This window comes from Thunnus maccoyii, chromosome 12 (assembly GCF_910596095.1).
Source record: "Thunnus maccoyii chromosome 12, fThuMac1.1, whole genome shotgun sequence".
Classification (NCBI taxonomy): domain Eukaryota; kingdom Metazoa; phylum Chordata; class Actinopteri; order Scombriformes; family Scombridae; genus Thunnus; species Thunnus maccoyii.
Window position 1 is genome coordinate 3886848 of NC_056544.1, and position 24240 is coordinate 3911087.

General features: G+C 45.2%; 1 protein-coding gene across 1 annotated transcript in view; it reads right to left on the reverse strand.

Moving 5' to 3' along the window:
* Positions 1–688: 688 nt before the first annotated feature.
* Positions 689–24240, reverse strand: part of chd7 (chromodomain helicase DNA binding protein 7) — a 73794-nt gene continuing 50242 nt past the window's right edge. The window contains exons 18-41 of the mRNA XM_042428027.1: positions 23978–24194; positions 23427–23622; positions 23059–23226; positions 22558–22737; positions 22287–22397; positions 20877–21088; positions 18538–18737; positions 17588–17747; positions 15758–15847; positions 12011–12114; positions 9840–9969; positions 9251–9366; positions 8662–9082; positions 8171–8379; positions 6984–8012; positions 6407–6573; positions 5766–6020; positions 5376–5546; positions 4998–5231; positions 4654–4869; positions 4387–4527; positions 4158–4262; positions 3810–3990; positions 689–3615 (exon numbers count right to left, since the gene is read on the reverse strand). Of these exons, the coding sequence (XP_042283961.1) occupies positions 2606–3615; positions 3810–3990; positions 4158–4262; positions 4387–4527; positions 4654–4869; positions 4998–5231; positions 5376–5546; positions 5766–6020; positions 6407–6573; positions 6984–8012; positions 8171–8379; positions 8662–9082; positions 9251–9366; positions 9840–9969; positions 12011–12114; positions 15758–15847; positions 17588–17747; positions 18538–18737; positions 20877–21088; positions 22287–22397; positions 22558–22737; positions 23059–23226; positions 23427–23622; positions 23978–24194 (6023 nt within the window). The 3' untranslated portion in view covers positions 689–2605. The remainder of the gene's footprint in view (positions 3616–3809; positions 3991–4157; positions 4263–4386; positions 4528–4653; positions 4870–4997; positions 5232–5375; positions 5547–5765; positions 6021–6406; positions 6574–6983; positions 8013–8170; positions 8380–8661; positions 9083–9250; positions 9367–9839; positions 9970–12010; positions 12115–15757; positions 15848–17587; positions 17748–18537; positions 18738–20876; positions 21089–22286; positions 22398–22557; positions 22738–23058; positions 23227–23426; positions 23623–23977; positions 24195–24240) is intronic.

Below are 24240 nucleotides of genomic sequence, written 5' to 3' on the forward strand. Positions count from 1 at the left end.
GAAATGATCTGGGTGGGTTCCTATGTGATACTTTTAAGTTATTTGCCGTCATGTTGCATCTCATACATTAAATTTCTGATACAGGATTTGAATCCACCAAACCAACAACATGCTGTCAAAAGTTACTTTTTTGTTGTTGCTTTTCATACGTGCAGCTCTGTGACTACCATCAGTTTTGAAACACCCCTCTGGTTCAGGAAGTGGAGGTCTAGTCTCATCCTGGATAACAAACTTCAACCATGACAAAAGCTTTATCCCACAAAGTACAAATAGAACAGAGAGAAACAAATGATGAGATGCAGGCGGAGGTTTGGTTTCCTAGGCGAATATCATGATTCACTTTTATTAAAAGCATCATAGCTACAATTCATCATACATGATGTCTCAAAAAAAAAAAAACAAAAACAAAAAAGACACACACCAAAAAAAAAAAAAAAAGAAAAAAAAAAGAGGGAAAAAAAACATTTACACGGTATGTCTGTAAACTTCAAGGCTAGATAAGAATTTTGAGGTAATGCTCTTCAGCTTGCTGGCTAAAAGTAACAAAAAGTCAATTTTTTCAAGAAAAGTAGCTAAGTAATAAAGGTACCTGATTATTTTAACTCTTTAACACCAGTGCATCAACAGGAACAGAGTGAGACAAAATTGATTGCAGTACTTATTTGTCATCATTTACAGTTTTGTTTTCTATTCATACGACACTTGTGGTTATTCATATAGTGTGTGTGTGTGTGTGTGTGTGTGTGTGTGTGTGTGTGTATGTGTGTGTGTTGGGAGAGTGATGTTGGAACATTCAAAAGCTGCCTTGGTTATTGCTGTCTCAGCATTAGAGACGAGAACAAGGATCTCTGACAGGGAAGGTGTCTTCCAGAGAGCCAAAGCCGATCTCTCCTCCCTCCCCGTCCCAGCTCTCTCTCTGCGTCTGCTGGGCTGGCTGTGATAGCAAATGTTAATAAGACCTGGCCACTGTTTGTGTTTGAATGTACTGTCAAATATTTGAACCGCTTGTGGAGCTTGATTTATCTCAGACACTTAAACTGGCCCTCGGGAATGGAAACAAATCAAGCACCACTCGCGCTTTTCAAGTATTTAAAAAAAGAATCGACTCGGCGACCAGAGTTGAACTTCATATAGACATAGAAACTTGTGAATTTCCAACTCTGTTGAAAATGTGTCTCAGTCCTGTTTCGGCCAGGCCTGGTGTCAGTGTGTGTGACTAGAGCAACAGTCATTAGGAGAAGGTCACTAGGGAGCAGCGCTCGGTCTGAAACTACCGGGATGTGAAGGAGAAATAAAAACAAAAGGATTTAAATGTGGCAGCGACCGGGAAAAAAAAAATTAACCATCTCATGTGCCCCCTTTTAAAGAATAAACCTGAAACATCACATCCCTGTGTGGACCACCGCTCCAAATCCTTTCACAGAAGACCTCAGAAAAAGGACAGTTGGTTTCGCCGGCGTGAAGCGGACCAATCAGAGGGCCTGACTGGCGGCAGACCCAGCCCGCCTGCCACTCCCGCCACAAAACCAGCCGCCTCCAAATGAGAAGACAGGATTCAGAGACTGGCAGTGGAAAGACTCAAGACTGGTATTCAAACAGTGTGGGACTGGGTTTAACAGTATTGGTTCAGCGTGCACGCACACACGCACGCACGCACAAGCGCACACACACATATACACTCAAAAAAGGAAAAACAGCTGCGGGGACAAGTCCTCCTGGAAACAGTCACATGACAAGAGAGGGTTTAGGGGGTTAGTGTGTGTAGTGGTGGACATTTGAATATGTGTGTGTGCGCGCGACTCATGGTCAAGTATGTGTCTGGGATATGTGTGTGTGTGTGTGTGTGTGTTGTGTTGTGGTAGTCAGTGTGTGAGACTGAGTTTTAGGCCAGTCTAGTTTTTCTTTTTCCTCCTCAGAGTCTACCTGGTCTGATATGTGAGAACTTAAAAATCTGCTCTGCGACAGAACAGCTCGATCAACTCCATTGCCCACAATTCCTCTTGCAGCAGCTTTGTCAGACAGACAGCTGGGTTTAGCTGTAATGCTGTTTTTTTTTTGAGAACCAAGCGAGCATTTCTTCTCTTCTGATGAGATGCTGCCAACAACCAACAACAAACAGTCCAGACGAAGAGGAAGGAAGCAAAAATTTTTTTTAAAAAAGTACAACAAAAATCTGAGAGCTGAAAGCAGCAATAATAATAATAATAATAGTACTATTGGAACTTTGTAAAGTCCTATGTGAGAGAGAAGTGTAGATGCACCGTTCACAGTGCACACAGGCCGACCAGATAGAGAGAAACAGTCTTTGAACAGGAGCCGAGCTCTGAGTGAGCGGGCTGTGAGGATTTTCCCTGACTACACTATCGCTCAGAGAGATTTAACTTAACGCACGCACCTCGTCCTCTCTGACGCATAGTTAATATACCTGGCCAAAAAAAAGAAACAACAAAGAGTGAGAGAGAAATCATCAACAACAACGTAAAAGGAAAAAAAAAAAAAACAGGATTCATAATAATTTGGATATTTGTGGTGGTGGAGGCGTGTAAACGTGGCGGGGGAGGTCAGAGGGGAGGAAATGTCCAAGGCCAGTCAGTTTTGTTTTATTTCAGTCACTCTTGTCCTTCTGTGGAGACGTGTCCTCCTCCTCCTCCTCCTCTCCTCCCATCCCTCCATCTTCCAGAGCTGAATCCTCAGCGTCGCCTTTCGTCTCTTCCGCTCCTCCCTCCTTCTCCTCAGCCAAGTCACTCTCTCCTCCCTGCGCCTCCTCTTCCTCCTCCTCCTCCTCGTCCTCCTCCTCTCCTGTAGCTTTCAGCCCCGTCTTCTCCTCGTCTCTCGGGGGGTTTGTGTTCACAGCGTTGCCTCCCAGCGCTCCGGCCATGGCGCTCTGGAGCTCGGCCAGGGTGGAGGCGGTGGGGAAGCCGGGCAGGCTGAGCCCGGCGAGGCCTGGAGGTAGGAACATGGAGGGGTAGAGGAGGCCGGGGGCCATGGTGGAGAGGAGGAAGGGGTTGAACGCCAGAGAGTTGGCGGACATGCCGGCAGCAGCCAGCAGAGCGGTGGCGTCACCGTTGATGGATGAGTCAGCTGGCGAGTCAGCTGCTGGGGTCTGAGGAGCTGCAGTGACATCATTATTTGATTTCTCCATCTTCTTCTTCTTTGCCTTCTTCACTTTTTCCTCATTTCCCTCAGCCTCCTCTTCTTCCTCCTCTCCCGCCTCATCACAGTCTTCTCCCTCTTCTTTTTCCTCTGCCTCTCTCTTCGTCAGCGCCGTTTTGTTGCCCTCTCCCTCCATTGTGCCGTTGGTGTTCCCTGATGCGGTGGCGAGAGCGGAGTTGGATGCAGCGGCGGCGGCTGCAGCTGTTGCCAGGTTACCACCAAACAGCCCACCTAGACTGAACATATTGGGCAGAGCGGCGGCCATGTTGGGAAGGCCTCCCATGCCGGGCAGCATGAGGGGCAGCATGGAGGTGGCGGCGGCGCTGGCGGCAGCCTGCTTGGGATCAGTGGGGGAAGGGAAGGCCATCAGACCAGCAGCCAACTGGAGAGACTGCAGGCTCTGGAGGGACGACAGGTCCATCCCTCCAAACAGACTGTTCAGCAGCAGAGGGTTGATGCCTCCTGCAGACACACACATACATTGAGTCAAAATGCAGCTCTGAAGCTAAATCAGCCCTCATCTCACATTATATGGATTCAGGAAATTAACAGGTGCTGCAAAACTGGAAACTAGTTCATGTCACAAGGTTCTAGTGGGTTTATTAAATCATGTGGGACCGATGTGACGTGTTGGGTGGTTCAGCAGTAGTTTGTACCTGCAGTTGAAGCAGCAGTAGCCAGTGAAGCCTGTGCAGCCTGAGCTGCTGCTGCCGCCTGGGCAGCAGCCGCTGCCTTGGCAATCTCAGATTTGGGTCGTCGCCCCCGGCGACGGACGCCCTCCTCCCTGACCACAGGGCCAGTAAGAAGGCGGTCAAACATAGCTTCTGGGAGGAATCCCTGCGTAGAGGAGGATTTTAGGTTAGAAAACGACTTAAATTCACAAGGAAGTCTAAGCTGGCAATGTGTATAATAAAATAATCATTTTCATTTGGGACTGGCAGGTTCATTTGAAACATTTTACACAGGAGGCGAGAAATCATACTCACTCATACTCAGATACTCACCGACTGTTTGACGATGTCTGTCCAATCAGGGGCGATAGAAAACTCTGGGTTCTCCAATAACCATCTGGGAAGCTCCTTCATTGGTGGAGCCATGGCCCCGCCCATCTACAGAACAGGAAGATGAAATTAGTTTCTCATGAAAAATCATACACTTGACGAGTCACTTGTCCTTAGATAGCATCTCCTGAGCAGTATATACTATGCACATGGCTGGTTTGTGTCAGCTTACCTTGCGTCCATTGCGTCTGTTGACCACAGGAACTCGCTCCTCTCCAGTCAGGGTGTTGATGTCGATCTTGTTGGGGTTTCGACAGCGATGGCGCTTCTGCTTGGGCTTAGAGAACTGAGACAGCAGTAACTCCTCGCTCTTCTGTAGTAGAGAGACAAACAGAAAGGTCTGTGTGAATAATGTGAATTACAGAGGATGATTGCAGACACTCATGAGGAAGACAGTGAATAGATTAACGAGAGGAAAAACGCATTAGAAATGACGTACTGGTGTAAATCCAGCCATGTCCATGGTGTATGTGGGGTGCTGCCTCAGCCACTCTCCCAGCTCTTTGTTGGAAACTGCTGCCTCCTCCTCCTCCAGACTGCCGGATGCTAGAGATCTGGCACTGGGGCTCTGCTCGGGGACTGTGAGGGGTCTGTGGGCACGAGCAGTGTCCCGAACCCCCTCCACACCTGAAACCTTTGTCCCATCAGCATCATCCTGAATGTCCAATAGGGACAGAGAGAGAATGGAGGGAATATAATTCAGATGCTCATATACTGCCTTTGGTGTCTGTGAAACACTGACAACTTTAAAGCTTTAACACACACACACACACACACACGTACCCCTCCTGCTCTCTTGTTGCCCATGAACAGCAGCTCAAGGCCCTCCACATTTTTCCTGCGGCCTCGCCTCCTCCTCATGATGGGCAGGTCAGCCTCTAGTGAGCCGTTGGCTCTGTGTCCGGAGGGCGGGGCTTGCTGCAGTAACTCCATCTGGGCCTTGAGGGAGGGGCTTGTCACCAGGGCACTGGGGAAGCCGCTCAATGAGGGAGAGGCCTTGTGGTGATGGTGCATACCCTGAACAGCAAATCACATCCGTTTTAGTTAACGAACTTGACTTTTTTGTATGTAAAAATGTGTTTAATAGTTAATTTTTGGATGCCTGGCGACAGTTTCTAATCTAAACTAATGAATTCCATGTTAGTGAGTTTGTGCGAGCACCTTGGTGAGGTCTATAGCCTGACTCTGCGACTCGACAGCAGCGTGGCTCTCTCTCAGCTGAGCCACCATCTCCATCAGATTGCGTCTCTTGGCTGCTCTCTCTGCCTCAATCTCGATCTTCCTCCTCCTCCTCCTCCTTTGTCGAGGCACTGTCAGGCTCAGAGCGTCGTCCTGCAACGGCGAATCAACTGTTAAAAGTGGTACCTCAGTAGCAATGATGGCAGATGGTATTTCCTTTCCCAAAAAGAAGACTAATAAGCTACTGATGAAGTAGAATAGTTGTTTAAACATATTGAATAAAAGATAAAAGATAAAAGAATGGCTGTCAAATATTTGCAAAGGTCTGACCTTTGTGTGTGTGTGTGTGTGTGTGTGTGTGCGTGCACTCACATGAACCTGCGGCGATAGTGTTTTATCTTCACTCCCACTGTAAGGCGTGTGGATGCCGGCCATCGTCAGCTCGGCCAAGCTCCGCCTCTGCAGTGGGCTCTCGGTCGCCGTGGCTACGGCCGCTGCGGTTACCGTGGAGCCGTGCCCCGGCAACAGGTTGCTGGGGAAGTCAAAGATGTGCCTTCGGTTGACAGGCCACTTGCCCTTCAGGACGGCCTCGCAGATGTTATCCATCCTGTTGATCATCACTCGATCCTGAGGGTGGAGAGAGCTGATGATGGGACTGTTCTACAGAGCTTTGTCTTTCTTTCTGTATACGTTACCTTTACAGCAGATAGACACCTTTATTTTGAAATGGGATTATATTAGTGAGATGTGTTTATTCCTAATTTATGTGTTTTTACACAAAAAGCTGGAATCAGTGAATGTTTGGCCTTTCTGCTTTAAAAATGACTTATCAATGAATATTAGAAAATTAATCTGCAACTATTTTGATGTCAATTGACTAAATCGACTGATTCTTTCAGCTGTACTTTGATGTAAAACATATGTAGGAACAGTAGAAGAGACTTGTGACCATGTGATACAATGTTAATTAGCCGGCCTTTACTTGTGTCTGCAGGCTATTCTTTGTGACTCACCTTAGGCCAGAAGGAGAAGGCGTAGGCTCTGTCCTGTGAGGCCTGCAGTGCAGAAGTTTCCGGCAGGTCGTCGGGGCAAAACCCGTCTCTGGTTTCGTCTCGGGCCGAAGTGCTCAGAGACGCGATACTCTCCTCATCAAAGTTCTTCTGCTCTGACGCAGCGCTCGCTGTGCATAGAGAGGGAAAGTCACGTTGCAACTCTTAATTAAAAAGGGTTTCCAAATTGTTATCAAGGGATCCAAACTCATTTTATTGTCTCGCCCTTGGAACTTAGACTCATTAAAACTCTGCCAAGTCACGAGGGGAAACACCAGACCTGACCCAACACTACTGTGACCGAGTGTGGTGTCAGGAATGACGGCTGACAACCAGGACAAATAAACTGGTTGACTTAAAGCATCCTAATTAACAGGAGTACAACTAAAGTAAGAGAGAGAGAGAGAGAGAGAGACATCTATACTGTGTAGTACTTCACGTCATCACCTCCCTGGTAAACCAAAACTTAAAACATAATCACCACTGAGATCAATGACTGACTACCTCCAAGCTAATGTCAAAGCAATTAACTTCACCCTACCTTCAGCTTGAGAGGATTTCTCTGATTTGTCGTCTTCGTCCATCCTCTCCTCTTCTTCCTCCTCTGGGCTTTTCTCTGTGTCAGCTGACTTTGGAGATTTAGGAGACTCGGGGTTCCCCCTCTCCTCTTTGTCTTCCTCCTCTGCAGTCTTGTGGCCTGCTTGTGCTTTAGGAGAGGAGTCGGGATGTTCTGGGAGCTCAGTCTTTGTCTCCTTCTGGTCCCCAACAGCGTCAACAGGAGTTGGACTCTTCTTCTCCTCTTCTATCAGGTCTTTATCTTGGTCATCTGCCGGCTTGGAGCTCTTCTCTCCTTCTTCACTCTGCTCCTCTTTCGACTCTTCCTGTTCCTCTTTTTCTATTTTTGGCTGCGCCTCTTCCTCTTCTTTCTTGACCTCCTTCCCTGGTGAAGCAGCTGTCTCTTCTTTCCCTTCTCCAACCTCTCCCTCATTTTCCTTCTGTTCATCAGGAGTTTCGGTCTTGGTACATGGAATGCTGTTGGCATCTCCTTCCTCTACCTCCATTTTAACCTCTGTCTCTGCTTTCCCTTCCTCAGTCTTCACCTCCTTCCCTTCTCCCTCCTCTTCTTTAGCTGCGTTAACAGCAATTTTGGCAGCAGCTGTCGCGCTTGCCAGCTCTGCGGGGGTGAGGAGGGGTGCAGAGGCGCTTTCCGCTTCTCCCACCCCAGCTTTGGTGATCTCTCCCTGGGTTCCCATACCGACGCCGGCCCCTCGCTGGCTGGTAAAGCGCTGGTGGGCTTCCAGAAAGGCCAAGGTAGGGTCGTTTAAGATGTGATAATCTGTCCGGCTTACGCCGTGTTTGGAGGCCCCCAGGAGGAGGTCTCGGTCATGGCGGCCACACTCCCACCACTCCGGGAGGTCTGGGGAGGGCTGACAGAGCTTGAGGCGCTCAGAAAGCAGCGGATGGGGGAGGACTTGCTCTCGGATGCGGCGGAGCAGCTCAATGCGGTACAGCGTGCGAGAGGCGCGCTCCTCTGTGATGGGGTCGATGATCAGGGTCGGGTCTGGGAGTTCTGGGTGAGGGAATGGGCAGACAGTTAAATTTACTCCAAAAATATACGATTGATGACACCACTGCTAATATGAAAATGACATTTAATAATATGACATGACATTTTTTTAGAGAATGAACACCTGAACATCTCTCTCTAGCAGTGTCTTCTCCTCTTACCTGTTTCAGTCTTGACCTGCATGCGGCAGACTCGTTTGCACATGGCGATGAATGAGTAGTAATATTTCTCCAAGCTCTCGTCTGTTTTCTTGTCCAATCTGGCAAAAGCTCTGAACTGTGTCCAATCAAATTTCTGACGTTGGGTGTCAAAGACGACTCCAAAGGTGGACACAACGCGGTAGAAGTCGGCCTCCTCACGACGAGTCCATCTGACAGAGTAAAAAACACACAAGAAAGGGTTTAACTACCAAAAAGTACTGTGTGTTTAAATATGAGAAGAACTGATGATCAAATACGAGCAGGAGGACACAGCACCTCCAACCAAGATACAATATGATACATCTCAGTACAACAGTCCTGTGTTTAATACCACCTGAGGGTTGATTTGACTCTTATGTGCTTTTAGGTGCTGCTGTATTATGATGGGGTGATATTTTAATCTAATAATCTTTAGTATCCCTGTGCAAATACTGAACATATTCATATGCTACCTTTGTCTCCTCTCCTTGTAGTACACGGCTCCATCAGCCATCAGAGAGCTGGCGGTCATCACCGGTGAAGCCTCTGGCATGAACTGCCCACCTTTGGCAAAGTAAGCACTTCCTTTAGCCAGGTACGGGCTTCCTTCAGCCATAAACACTCCAGCTCCATCTTGGATGTATGCTGCACCACCTCCTGCCTCAGTAACCATGGCAATGGAGGGCAGGAACTCCCTGCGTCGTCGGCGGCGACCATCAGGCCGGTTGAGTGCCTCCTGGCGGAGCTGCTCTCTGCGGTTGGAGCGCTGGTAGGCCGTGATGAGGCGGCGCAGGCGGGCTGTCAGAGCTGAGGCCGCTGGCCAATAGAGACGCTCGTTGGAACCTGTGGCTCCACCTGCAGAAGGCGCGCTTTGACCGTTTTCAGCTGATTTACCTTCAGGGGGAGGAGAGAGGAGAGTGAGGGACGAGGCATGCAGCAAGGAACCTTATCATCATCATCATCATCTCATCATTTGTTCTAAAATGCTATTAAAAATGACTTAAATGAATCTGCTTTGAGAACACCTCTCACCCTCTCTCTCTGGGTGAATTCAAAGTTTACCTTCAGCTTCGCCTTCTGCCGTGTCATCTTTGTCATCCAGTGGAGAGTTGGTGAAATCATCCATGTCGTCTTTGAAAGGCATACGTAGTGGCTTGTATTCTGGATCCTCGTCCTCACTGTAGAGGGTTGGAGGGACAGGCAAGAAATTCAAGATTTTGCTGCAAGGCTGCTAAATTTCACAAACTGAAAATTTTAAAATTTGAAGACTTGACAACCAAGAGAAGAGGAAAAGGAATAGCTAACGATGGTGAAAGGGCAACATTAAAAAAAGACTTTAAGTATAAGCCAGAAGCTTCAGAAGACAAGAGATACAACCAATTCCTCCTTCTCATACCTTTTTAAAGATATTTACTTTGGTCTGCTTTAAATCTGAGTCATTTATGTTTGTTTATAACAAGCTGCAGACATTCTGGGCACTACTTAAGGTTAAGTGTTAGTAGAGAATGGTGAGAGTGTAAAGGACAGATGAAGAGACTGGAAAAGGTTTTAAACTATGATGAATGAGAGACTAAAAAAAGGAGCAAAACACTACTAGAAGGAAGATGAAGCAAAAAGGCTGCTTTTTGGTCAGTGATGCCTGCTCTCTTACCCCTCGACACCATCTGCCATCATGTCGGAGCCCCTCTGCTCAGCAGCGATAGCCTTGGCGTCTGGCATGCCCACCCTCTCCAAGAAACACAGGGAGGGGTCTGCTCGCATGGAGTTGTACTTCTCATAGCCTGAAGAGGAAGAGAAAGAGAGTTAAGATAGAAATACAAACCCAGGAATCCATGTCTGGATGTGTAGAGGATATGAGCTTGATTTCAACCTGTAACCAATGAGTTAACTTGTCAGTTTTACTTCAGTAAATACTGTAAACAGCTTATTGGTAAACACACAATAAGCTCAAGGAAAAGTCCTAGAAAGAAGGGTGAAAAAAAGTTCTAGTTCACTCCTAGACACACATGATGCTACACAGTCTAACACACACTCTTTTGAAATATACACACATACACACACACACACACAGAGCATCCATATTAAATGAAGGAATAGACAAAAACAGCAGCAGAAGGGCAGACCCCAGGAGCCAGCTGCTGACAAGACAGACAGCCTGTTTGTGTGTGTGTGTGTGTGTGTCCGTTTCTGTGTATGTACACTTGCCTCCGTTCTGCACGTGTGTGTGTGTGTGTGCTTATCCAAGTGAGCCTGCAGGTGCTCATTTGTGTCAGAGAGAGAGAGGGCGAGAGAGAGAGAGAGAGAGAGCGAGAGAGAGAGCGAGAGAGACGATGAAGAGGAAAAAGTGTGTGTGTCATGGCGTCTGTGAAAGTGAGCTAGTGGGTGTGAGAAACTGTGTGTGTGTGTGTGTGTGTGTGTGTGTGTGTTTGTCCGTTAGGGGCATTCAGGCAGAACAGATTAGAATGTGCAGATCCTACTGAGACACATCGGGAAGGAGATGAGAAGAGAGGGGGGTAAAGAAGGAGAGGAAAAATGGAAGGAATGAGAGGAAAATACCAGGGAGGCAGGTGAGATGGTGGAAGAAAAAAAAAGAAGAGAAAAGAAGGAATGGAAGAGAGGAGGAGGAGGAAGACATGAGAGTAGTGGGGAGGACAGGACAGGAGGCAGGGGAGGAAAGAGAGAGGAGGGAGGGCCACCATGACAGAACCACACCGCCTCGTCTTCAGCCTTTCATTCATCCCTCCTTTCTTTCTCTCCATCACATTTCAATTAGGAGAGATGTGACGCATTGTTCCTAACCGTCTCTGTCACACACACACACACAACGCATCACACACACACAGCTCTGCGCCTGCAGCCAAACGTTAATCATCAGGCCTTTATAGGCCATCACTCTTCTGTGTGTGTGTGTGACGCATTGTTTAGTATGTCCATGTGTGTGTGTCTGCATACAAAGCTCACTCTGTGTGTATGTGTGTGTGTTAGTCCCCCCAAGGGCCTCCCTAGTGAATGAGGATTATGATTAACTATGGGTGAGCCCTTTTGTATTTGTGTGTATGTGTATGTGTGTGTGAGTGAGTGTGTGTGTGTGTGCGTGTGAGGGTCTGTGTGTGTGTCCTAATTGAATCATAGAGGGTGGCAATGATGGAAAAATTATGACAATTATGCCAAATTAATATGAATGAGGGTCTCCATCCGAAGCACCCGCACGCGCACACACACACACACACATACACACACACACTGGGCCTCTTTGGTCTGTCACTGGGAGACACATTCATTCAGCACCCAAAGGTGGGTCGCTGGGAGATTAACACCACTCGCAAATTTCCAAACAACCAGGTTAACAGTTAAAGAGAAAGATTGTTATTGTAACTTAAATGAGTTTTATTTACAACATTAACACCTGTCACACACACACACACACTAACACTCCACACCAGTGGTGAACACCAGCCATCAATCACACTCCCGATAGCACACTGAGCCTGCCAGCTGCGTACCGATGTCGCCATAGCAACACCTATCAACTGGTGGCAGCAGAAGTGGGTGGGATGTGTGTATATGTGTATGTTAGTGTTGTGTGTGTGTGTGTGTGTGTGTGTGTGTGTGTGTGTGTGTGTGTGTGTGATGCTTACTGGGTTGGAAGGCGGGTGCGTCTCTGCGCGTGTGTCTGAAGGCGCTGACATGTTATCTCTGTGTGTGATGTTCATTTTGTATTCTGTGTATGTGTGTTCAGGCTGCCATGTTGGAAGGTGTGTGTGTGTGTGTGGGGTGGGGTGGGGGTGGGGGGAAGGTGTGGTGAAGGAGTGTGTTTCCTACCGTGTTTGAAGACTCCGATGAGCAGGGATTTGTCAGCCTCGCTGTCCCACCAGTCGGCTGGGACCTCGGCGTGGAAGGGCTGGGGGATCCAGATATCCAGCTCACTGTGGAAGAGATCAAACCACATCACGTCACCGATGATCAAACTAAAATGTTTGCGTGGATTCAATTTGCTTTAGGAAGGCATCAGTCTTGTATTTCAAATCAGAATGGGGAAGAGAAAAGGGAAGAGTGAAAATCAGAATGTGAAAGCTGTCAGCTGCCAACCACAGATAAAAACAAATGCAGGCAAACAGTTAGCTCTGGTCAAATCTTAGTGAAAGTCCTCTTCAGTAAAGATGAACAGCTGCATGTTTGTTATCCAGAAACTTTGTCTCAATGTTGTGAATACACCTAAATATTTCCTCTTGTCTTTTTGACAGAGCAGTAAGATACATAGAATACAGGAAAAAATAATGATGATCTGAACAGGAAGTGCTGGTTGCCACCAGATAAATAACAAAGCCTCTTTGTTGTCTGCAGTTTACAGCCATAAGACCCCCAAATAGTTGATGCTAGTGCTCAAGTAAAAAAGGTTTAACCTGAATCTGAAGGATTGAAACCAATTTAAAAAAAAAACTAAATCAATTAGCAGAATTGGAATTAGAATTGATATGGCTGTGTGCATGACTTGACACGGTAAGCCATTAAAGAGGACCTATTATGCTCATTTCCAGCTCTATTTTTTTATTTTTGGACTCCACTAGAGTAGCTTTGCATGATTCACAGTTAAAAAAAAACTCCTTATTACTCCTTTAAGCTCCTTAAGGCCCCCATCCTGATGACCCTACTCTGTTCTGATTGGCCAGCTTTCTGGAGGCCTGCCAAGGGGCAGCCGGTGCAGAGTCATGTTAAGTTACCGCTGATGCAGACCTAACATTTCCTGCTTTAAATGACTAAATAAAGGCAGATTTCTATTGTGATGAATTTACAAGATGTGAAACGTGTTCCTTACTGAATTAGCAGAGCTTTGTTAGCGGTGCTAAAAACTGGTGAAAACAACAACATATGGACATATGTGGAGCTAATTGTTTGGCGGATCGGTTAGAAATAATGCAGGGAGGAATAGTACAAGCAGAAACAGCCACAGTGATGATGATGTCTGATGAAGAGCTGCAGATGACCAGCACATCTCTAACAAGTTAACTACTTATTTTACTTTGCTGTGCTGTGTGATGGAAAAACACTCACAGCGTGCCAGCTCGACTCAAGTCATGGCTCAGCGTGACTACCCCCAAAACAATGGAAAATGCCAGAATGTTAGTGGAGCAGAGCAGTGAACTTGCATGCTGTGCATGGATCAGATGACCATATAAAGAAACCCGTCACAAGCCAACATCAGCTCGGGCTGAAAGTAGAAAAAAAACGCTGGAAACCAGGCGTTCAGGGCGGTCTAAAACCAGTGCTTTTTACTCACAGGGATTACTTCTACACACATTTACCTCATTATTTGACACGTCAACCACTAACGATCATCTGACATTGTAACATTAAATATATATGACTACAAATAAGGAAAAGCATAATAGGTCCCCTTTAAAGAAGTGCTACACGCGGCATAAAATACATTTTTCCCATATTCATATTGACAATAAAGAATCACTGTGGAGTCTGGCACCATGTGGGATTATTTATGCAATAAGGTAGAAAGAAGGTGCTGTTCTTCCAGAACAAATGACTTGATCATAATGGCTAAACCCATTTTGCAATACTTTTGTTAATACTTGGGGACCCTATGAGACATCTTTTTCATACCATATCCAGTATAGACTGGCCTACACTTGTGATATTAATGTTGTTTTCTCCACAAGATCAGGATCATGACAAACATAGAGGCTACACATGTCTATTGTGTTGCTGGTGTACTTCACTGGAGGATTTTTAAAGATTTCAATGCATTTATTTAACTTTAAAATTATAATGGGGTATAAAATATCTCAATACCTCTCACATTTGCCTTTCCTAACTTCCTTTCAACCTTTATTCATTCATTTCAGGAGTGCTACCATCATCCATTAAGTAGTGATATCATAGTAAAATAAAATAGTAAAAATAAGTATCTATTGAGAGCAAATGTTGTTCCCATCCCTAGCCTTAAAACTGAAAATCACTGACAGTAACAGTGACTCTGTGATGGGACACAAGCTGCAAATAATCTCCTCCATGCTCTCATTTGTTTACTTTCATTGTATCAGCGTGTCACAATGACATTGACAGTAACTTGGCAACAATATATTGATGCCACCATCACAGTACTGAAACTTAAGACTTGTTTTTAAAATAACAAGAGTCCAACCAAAACCAAGTGTCTGGTCAAGAACAGGATTCTTAATACATGTCAATAAAAAAACGGAGAATAGTTTTAATGTGCCATGTTTCTGCAGGATAGATTCTGTGTTGTGGCACCAAAAAAAATAAACCAAACAAAAAAAACCCCACTAAGTCCTCCATTATGGAAAGGAGGTGGTAGAAAATTGTGTTTCCAGCTAGTTATGGAGAGAAAGGGTACAATACACAATGGAAGCAGAAAGACAGAGGGTGACAGGAGGAGAGAAGAAACCAGGGAAACAGTCCCTTATCTCTGCAAACAGCAGCATGGCACGCTGGCATGCTAAATCCCCCTGGCATATGTTGGCACGATGGCACCCCGTATGCTCATGTCTGGCACGCACTGACACACACACACACACACACACATACACACACACACACACGGGTCTGTCACAGTAGCCACTGAGTGGGGGGAGGGAGAGAGGGAGTGGGAGAGATCAGCATGAAGTGCACGTGCTCCACATTATAAATGCGTTCACATCTGGGTGAAAGGGTGACTAGAGGGGGATGGGAGAGACGGTGACAGACTAGAGTGCACTGCAGAGAGAGAGGAGGAGAGATGGACAGATGGCAAGAAAAGTGTAGTGTGACTGAGAAAAAGATGGGAGGATGCGGTGAAGGAGTTGTCAGAATCGGATGAAGGCGACAGTCAAGGTGAGCAGTGTAGCTAAGCTTCATCATCGACATCACCGCACTGACAAATGATAACCAATAGATGTTAAAAAAAAAAAAAAAAAACCTTCTAAATGGGTCAAAACTGAGATAAAAAGCTCATTCTCCCCTGATCATTTAACGGGGGCTGTGTGTTGTATCTGTCAGAATAGGGAGAAACTCTGCCAAAGAGGCCACCAGAACAGACGAAAATACACCCAAGTAATAATTCATGACACATTCATATAAATATCCAAGTCTCAACTCACTTTCATGATGCATCCAATACATGACAGCCTTTCCGCTAACTGTTATAAACACCTAAGACCTTGTATTCTAGAAAAAAAAAAAACACAAGGCTGCACAGGATGGATGGTGTGTTTTCTTTGTCAGGTTTGGAATTAAATCCAAATTTCTCTTCAGAGAATGTTAGATGAATAATGTTTTCTGTTTGTGTAGACATATTTTTAGAGCGGTTATTTTAACAATAAAACAGATCAGAAACTGGGATGTGTAACGTCCTGTTCTCCAGACATCTGTGAGACCAAGTGTGACTACACCAGATGAGTTTGTTAGAAACAGAAAGGCTCAATGGCTGAACAGATGAAAAAATGGAGGGAAGATAAGTAAGAAAAGGAAAAAGAGATTGGCTCTGAAAGATGGCAAGATGTGAGACGCTAAGATGAAGACAAGAGAAAGAGAGAGCGGTATGGAGAAACTACTGACCTGGAGTCGGCTCCTTCCAGGATGCGCTCGGCCTGGTCGCCTATGACTTCCTGTCTCAGATAATACAGCATCCTCACCCTCAGCAACACCCTGATAAACAGAGGCAAAGGGTTAATGACATTGTCCAATTTGGCTCAACACAGACAAAAGATGACACGAGTTGATAGGTGAATTAATTAAAAAACTAATTAAAATAGATATAAAACAAAAGAACAGCGGCAAATGCTCAGTTTAGAGGTTGAAAGCAGAGAATGTTCGGTACTTTTGCTTGAGAAATAAACTATTAAAATGATAAATTGATTGTTGATCAATCACTCTAGTTTCTCTACAGTCATTCTGACATTCATCCAATGCAATTCAATTGTAAAACATCTCCTGTTGTACTCCTGTTAAGTTGCTAAATTCCCCTCATGTAGTCTGACTTTTTTCCTTCTTGAATACAAGTTTCATAAGTCATGTCATGTCAAGTCATGTGACCACAGAGGTTTCATTACCCTGCTAACAGTCTTCACACTGGACTGATTTTACTGGAGGACAGCTGTAAAGTCCTGCTCAGGTGCAGTTTGCTGGTCTGAACAGGGTCTTGGATTTTTGATGTAAAACTACTCAGATGGAAAATATCCTGAGGTTTTTTTTCCCCTGTTGTAATACTGGTAGAAAAAACTAATTCATTCATATATTTCAGTGTTATCTACTACTAACGGCTTGCTGTCAAATAGATGGCCAGTTTCTCCGAATACACATTACAGATGTTCCCTGTGAGAGCTGTTCTTCCAGCATCTCCCTCAATCAAATGAATCACTTCAGTCAGGGCTTGAGAATGAAAGTCAGATTTGATCTCCTGACACTGGAATTGCTGCTATCTGGGAGACCTGCTTCACTGTAAACATTTGTCACCAGGATTTAATGCCAATAACGGCGTTTGGAGCGGGAGACGGAGGAGGAGAGGTGGGGGTTGGGAGGAGGAGGAGGAGGAGGAGGAGGAGGAGGAGAGGAGGAGTGGGAGGAGCAGAGAGGAGAAGAATTGAAAGGACAGAGGGCTGTGCTCCAAGGGAGGGAACACAAAGTTTGGAGAGGCAGTGAAGAGGGGGAAGGGTATAAAGGCAGTCATTTGCAACTCGTTCTGCCGTGTGTGTGTGTGTGTGTGTGTGTGTGTTTGTGCATCAATGGCATCACAAGTTGCAGTGTGTGTGTTTGTTGGCAGGCTGTGTGTGCTCATCCATCAATGTGCCAGGCCTGATTAGCCACACAACGCTGTGCTCCAGCCTAGCAGATGGCACCACATAATCACCCCCAAGTGTGTGTGTGTGTGTGTTTATGTGCGTCTTTTACCCACTTCCAACAGGTCTGCCTGCCTAGCACCTGGCCTGGCACACAGCCACACACACACACACACACACACACACACACACAAACTTCCCCCTCAAGAAGAAAAAAATCTTGGAATTGAATCTGGAGGGCAAGGAAGCATATCTCCTTGACAACAGGAGAGAGAGCTGACCACAGAGTGTGAGTGTGTGAGTGAGTGAGAATGTTTGTGTGTGTGTGTGTGTACGCGCATGTGTGTGTGTCTGTGAGAAGGAAGACAGGGAGACTACCGGGCCTGTTCAAGTTGTGCTCAGTGGTGATGGTTTTAAAACTCCAGTCCTGTCTGGCACTGATTTGACATCCACTGACACAAACAAACACACACACACACACACACACACTCAACATCGACTGATTATCCACAATGTTGACACTTATTTTATTCTTTTATAAACCCCACTTCACATTCTTGTCTTCTTGTTTATGTATTTTTGGGGGGTGGAGGGAAAAGAAAAAACATACTTGTTGCAGTGATGTTTCAAGTGTCTCTTGTAGCTATCCTCTTGCAGTAAATGGTCAGGATTGCAGCTAGCCAGCCAATCGGCTCTTGGAGTTTGTGGAGGCGGGGCTGGGGGCTTCCCCTTCTTGCCCTTTCTGCCTCGAGGTACTGGTGTAGAGAGACCTGAAGAGAGAGAGACAGAGAGGTGAGGTTATGGTCAGGTGTCTCTACAAACCTGTATACATTTTTTGCCATCTTACACATCATTCACAGGACAAGTGAAAACATTGATCTGCTGCTGGCACTAGATGAAAAGTCAGTGAGATTCATCCTCTGGGGTCCATGAATGTCTGTACAAAATTACAAGATTTCATTACAATCCATCCAATTGTTGAGATATTTCAGTCTGGACCAAAACGGTGGATCGACCAACTGACAGACTGATATTGCCATCCCTAGAGCCATGCTGCATGGCTAAAGATATGGAATCTAATATGTTTTAGGGTTCAGTCATCCAGATATGGGAGATATTTTTTTTTTTTTTAGCAACAAATCCATTTAGACTGCTATCTTTTTCCACCTTCTAAACTGAGGAGAAATGGTCATGTGATAGTATTGAGACTGCATCATTGACCTTTTCAAACACCCTTTTTACTAGGGCTACAATGTAAAATTATTGTGACATCACCAATGGTTCAAAACCACTGAGACATTCAAATTACAAAGACATAAAACAGAAAAGCAGAAGATCCAACAACCAACTTTTGCCAAGCATCTTTCAAGCCTATAAGGGACACGTCTTTGATACTAAAAGAAAAAAATGTAAGTGTATTATCATTTTCAGATTTATAATTCCATTATTTTTCAGATTTCTTACTATATCAGTCACGCAAACACGTTGGAGTTCATTTCCACAGTGTTGTAGTCTCTCTGACAGTGTACTGAGTTGTGTGTGTGTGTGTGTGTGTGTTACCAGAGTGGTTGGTCAGCGTCTTGGTTGTTCCGTCTGCGCTCGGGGTGATCAGGTCCCAGATGAAACTTTTGATGTTCTCATCGCCGCGGTAATGCAGCAGGCAGTAGGCCAGGAGGGCTCGGCAGATAGTTTCCACATCGGCCTCCTTCAGGGGGCGCTTGAAGCGACCGTGAGCCAGGATGTCACTCCACCTGCCCCAACTAAACACAGACACAGAGAGAAAGGGATGACCCTGTCAGTTTATGGACCGACCCAGCTTATAACATTTAATACTTAATACAAAACATTGATTTAACAGTACACAGCGTTGTCAGTCTGGCACACAGTAGGCTCATTGTCAATCGAAAAATATATGACTGCAAGTTTAGAACATTTTTCAGTTTCTTCCACAAAGAAATGTGTGTTTTATTGTTGAATAGGTCAACTTAGACCAAAACAAAAGCAGACTACTGGCTCTAGTAATACATGATAATAAAACTAATATACTAAACAGTAAAACACAATATAACAAAAGTTGTAATTTTTAAATAGGTAATTTTGTATAGTAATAAACTGATCAGTAAAACTAAGATGAAAGATGACAAGCTGGCAGATAGTCCCTTATCAGTTAAAATGAATGAAGTTGCTAAATTAAAAATGTTGTAAAAACAAACCTGGTTACAGCCTCTACATATTAGATAATATTGTTAAGGGAATTTTCTTCACTAAAATATTATCTTGAATTGAAGCTTTGCTACTAAACTGACCTCTGGAAGTGAATCATTTTACTAAATCATTCAGACAGTTTGTAATTCTGTGCTACTTTCATGGCTAACATGACCCTGATCTTTCATGAATGTATACACAAGTCCACATCATGCTGTCTTGCAGCCCAGACATTTACACACACACACACACACACACACAAGTGGCAGACACTGGTGAGTGCCGAGCTCTCATTATACATTTCACCAGTCTGTTGACTTAACCGTTACTGGCACCCCAACTAGTGCCATCCTTCTGTGTGTGCGTGTTCATGGATCACAGCCCGACTCCCCCCCCCTCACCACCTCCAGAGAGCAAGTGACCCTAAAGGCTGATGTGGTGGACAGTTTCCCTTCAGACTGTCTCGTTCTCAACTCAAATTCCTCTGCTGCTGCTTCCCAATATTCACTGAACCATGTGAAGCAGCCTTACTCTGAGTGATTTTAGAAAGGGTAAAATGGTGGACGAGAGAGAGAGTGAGTGAGTGAGATGGATGATGGGAAAAGACAACAGAGCGCTGAGCGGAGAGGACGGGCCCAGTCAGACAGTGTGTTTTTGTGTCCTACAGCCTCAGGCCACGAGACTAGACTGTAACAATAACAACGCTGACATCTCACTAGCACCACTGTTCTTTCTTACGCTCATGCGTGCGCACACACACACACAGTCACGCCAAGTCAGCCGTGAAAATGGACGGGCTCACCCGATAATCACTATCTGTGGTAAAAGTGTGTCAGTTTGCCTGTGTGCGTGCAGTATACTGTACTCTATCTGTGAATTTAAAGGCTGGTATTGTCTACAAGTAGAGCTCTGAGTTATGATGTACTTGTGTCGCTGCGGAGATTATTAAAGCTGATCCCTCTACAATTCCTATCAATTCTAGACTATCAAATATACATCATCTAGAGGAATATACTGAAGAGAAATTGTGTTTTAATGGGAATTGTGCAGCAAAACTTTTTATTCAGTATGTTCCTAGAAGTGACATTTCCTTTGAAACATGTTTATGTGTGTGTGTGACAGGCTGAACATTATTCCAGTATGTATATGACCAGCACAGCATATGTGGGCAAATAAACAAACTTATTCTTGTGCATACAAATTGACCTTGGGAGTATGTGTGTGTGTGTGTGCGTTTGTGCAAGAGTGTGTTTACAGGCAGCTCTGATTAGTGGTTGTGTGTGCTGATGGCCTTGAGTGCAAAGATTTCTGTCTACTAAATCACTCCGTATGCAGGTCCTGCATCCATTAACTGGTGTGCTTTTACACACAAACGCACACATTAGCGGGATGAACTCCACCCACCTGCATGACTCCACATCCAACACGACCCTAAACTAGGATTTCTTCTCCTTTTCTGCTTAATTGTCCACTTCAGTGAGGTTTTGTTGCACCACAGTGCTTTTATGTTGTACTTCTACCATTCATATCTGCTCCCTGAAGCTGTGTGGAGGGTTCATTTCATCTGTTTTATTCTTTTCTATAGTTCAAAAATGCATTACATATAACCAATCGCATGCCTTAATTCTAGTCATTTAGTATATAAATCAGTGGTGGACCTTGTTATTAGTCTGAATATATGAATATATACTGACCCATAGACCAGAAGGTTCTTCTCCACTCTGAAGCACTCAGATCGGGGGTAGCCCTGGGCTTTGTCTTGAGGCCGTCGAGGTTTAGTTGAGGGTTTGCTCGGTTCATCCTCATCGCTCTCCAGCTCTGAGAACTCCATCATCTCTTCCTCTTTGACGCTGCTGTAGTGACGCGTCTGTTTCCTCACTCTCGGTGTGTCGATCACTAGTGTGTTCTGGAAACAAATTCGACGACGACGTTAATTCTGTGTACATTTATGGCCTATATATGTTCTCCTGTTTTTCTTGCCAAGAACCTGGTTTCAATTACAGATGGCCTGAAATCCACCAATAACAATATGCAAAGTACCTTCTGCTTTATTCCTGTGCAGAGGACTATTTAAATTTCTTGTATATTCTGGCTTCTATGACCAGTGTGAACCCTGTGAATACAGTACATGACATCTTCTGTACCAAATATGATTAATTGGATATTTGGCCCCTGTGTTTCATTCCTGATGCTGAGAAAATTGCTGCCCAGCTCAAACATAAACTGGCATTAATTATGTTGTCTAATGAATTACATTTTTGTTCAATTAATTTGATTTTTTCCCCCCTCTTACAATCCCATTAATATGCACAAACAGAGCAGTAGTTAGTTCCACAATTATCACAGATGCAGTCATTTCCATTTTAACATCACACAATAAGAAATCCCAGGGGAGCAGCCTGAGTGGAGCGTATTCAGGCTGGTAGAGCTGGATTAAGTGTTCCGGTGGAGGGCCCTCCAAAAGAGAGGCAGTGAGGGAGCGCAGAGAAGAAGAAATCAAGAGGGACAAATACACAAATAATAAAAAAAAAAGTGAAGAAATATAGAGAGGGAAGGAGAGCGAGAATATAAAGCAGCACGGCGCTCAATGTGTGTATAAGAATGTGCACAACACCAATGACTGAGCTTCTGTGTGTGTGTGTGTGTGTGTGTGTGTGTGTGTATGTGTGAGCACTAGCCTAAGTGATATCTCTGTACCCTCCAGGCATCTGCGCTCTGTTAAGTGGAGCTAAGCAGCTTACTCTCTCTCGCTCAAACACACACACAAGAGCAGGGAAACATGGGTAATTAAGGAAGAGAGGAGATTCCCAACTGTCAATATTAATCTCTCTCTCTCTCTCTCTGCTTCCCTCCTGTTCTTTCTGTCTCTCTCTCTCTCTCAATCTGTCTCACTTTCCTCCTCCTAGCTTGTGGTGATAGAACTGACTAATTACTACTGCTAGTCCCCTTTCCATAAGGTGTGTGTAAGTATTTGGATGCACAGAGTGATTGTTCGCTCTCTGTGGCTTTACAGCTACAGCGTGTGTCCTTAGATATGCCTAATAATGCAGGTGTTTATGTTTACTGTGTGTATATTCAGTTGTATGTGTACATGTGTGTCATACCCGTCCATTGATGGCGTCCAGGTCTAGCTCGGCCTTCTTGGCCCATTTCTGCCAGAAGTCTGGATCCTCCAGAGAAATGTCTGTTCGGTTACCTGTCGCAACAAAACTGGCCTGCAGAGAGAGGAGCGCATGACGGTCAATACCAGATAATCACTTTTTTCACTGCAGCCACCGACACACACACACACACACCACACACTTTGCATGCAGTGTGAGCTATTTCAGAATTTGGATATTTTGCCATAGTTTTTCAGCAGAGAGGAGTTTTTACCTTAGCAAAGGTGGAGCCCTTGCCCTCAGACTCTATGGTTATGGTGTGGGTTCGTCTCTGGAGGATCTGGTCAATGTCTTCCTCGCAGAATTTTGAACCTTCGTCTTCCTCGTCCATTAGAGCTCCGTACGCTCCTTTCCTCAGCAGGTCCTCGATCTCCTTCTTGGACAACTGCTGGACCTGAACAAGAAACGAAAACATTTTATTCCATGACTAAATATTTCATGACATCAGTTTTTATATAACTTCTGTGTGAAAATATTGAATTTTTGTAGCTTGAAGGAAAGCTGGGAGCCCTGTTGAGTGCTCAGGGGGTGCTGAGGGCTGAACCTATAAAAAGGCAGTGGAATCTGCATGTGGCTTTGAAAACACTGAGTGGGTGAGTGTCCAGGCCTTCTAACACAAGGTACACTAAGGATATTCATTTAAAGGAAAAATCAATCTCTACTTATTGATGTAGATATTGGATAGGTGTGTGTGTGTGTGTGTGATGAATCTCACCCCGCTGTTGGCGTTCTCTCGACCACTCATGCTCTGGAGCACGGCCTTGTCGAGTCCCAGCTTCAGGCTGGCCTTGTCAAACATCTCCCTCTCGTAGCTGTTCCTGGTGATCAGACGGTAGATCTTGACCGCCTTGGACTGACCAATACGGTGACATCTCGCCTGGGCCTGGTGGAGGACGGATTCACAGATTCAGAAACATTGCTCTACAGCAGATTTTACTTGCTCTGACTTTTCTGTTCAATCTACAGGAGTATATTCAACTGTAAATGTGCGGTTAGAGCTGAGCACTAATGATATGGTCCAGTGAAGCGGAGCTAAATGCAATTGGCAGAGTCAGCGCAGGTCAAACATCCTGTGGTGTGTACCTGCAGGTCGTTCTGAGGGTTCCAGTCGGAGTCGAAGATGATGCAGGTATCAGCTGCAGTCAGGTTGATGCCCAGTCCTCCAGCTCTTGTACAGAGCAGGAAGACAAATCGGTCAGAGTCTGGTCTGGAGAAACGGTCGATGGCTGCCTGCCGCAGGTTACCACGAACCCTGCCATCTATACGCTCGTAGGGATAACTGCACACAGAGAGGGAGGAAAGGTCAATTATTATTGTTATTACAGTAACATCATGTTACCATTATTACCAGAAAAGTCAACACTGGAGTGATGTCACAAGCCATCCTAAAGATCATAATCAGGGCTGATCCGGGCATATTTTAATAGATGTAATCAACACTGCATATTCATTTACTTTTACTATGTATACTGAGCATCTTTGGCACAAAAATATATTAGTATCAGATCAGACCCGGTATCAGCACCTCTGCAGAGATTTCAGGGTCAAAAACAATTTCCTATACTGTCGTGATCATAACCATCACATTAACCTTTGCACATATTAAGGAAATGCTCATTTGTCTCTTCTCTCACCGTTTCTGAATGAGGTAATCCTCCAGGATGTCCAGACAGCGGACCATCTGACTGAACACCAGCACTCTGTGGCCGCCAGCCTTCAGTTTGGGCAGCAGCTTGTCGATGAGCACCAGCTTGCCAGCGGCCTGGATCATGGCTTGGAGAGCCATTTCTGGTATGTCAGCCCTGCCACCGTGGGAGTCCCTGAACTCCTCAATGATCTTCTCTTCAGCTCCTGCACAAGAGAAAACACGTTTAATCACAAATGATCTGGTTTGCTG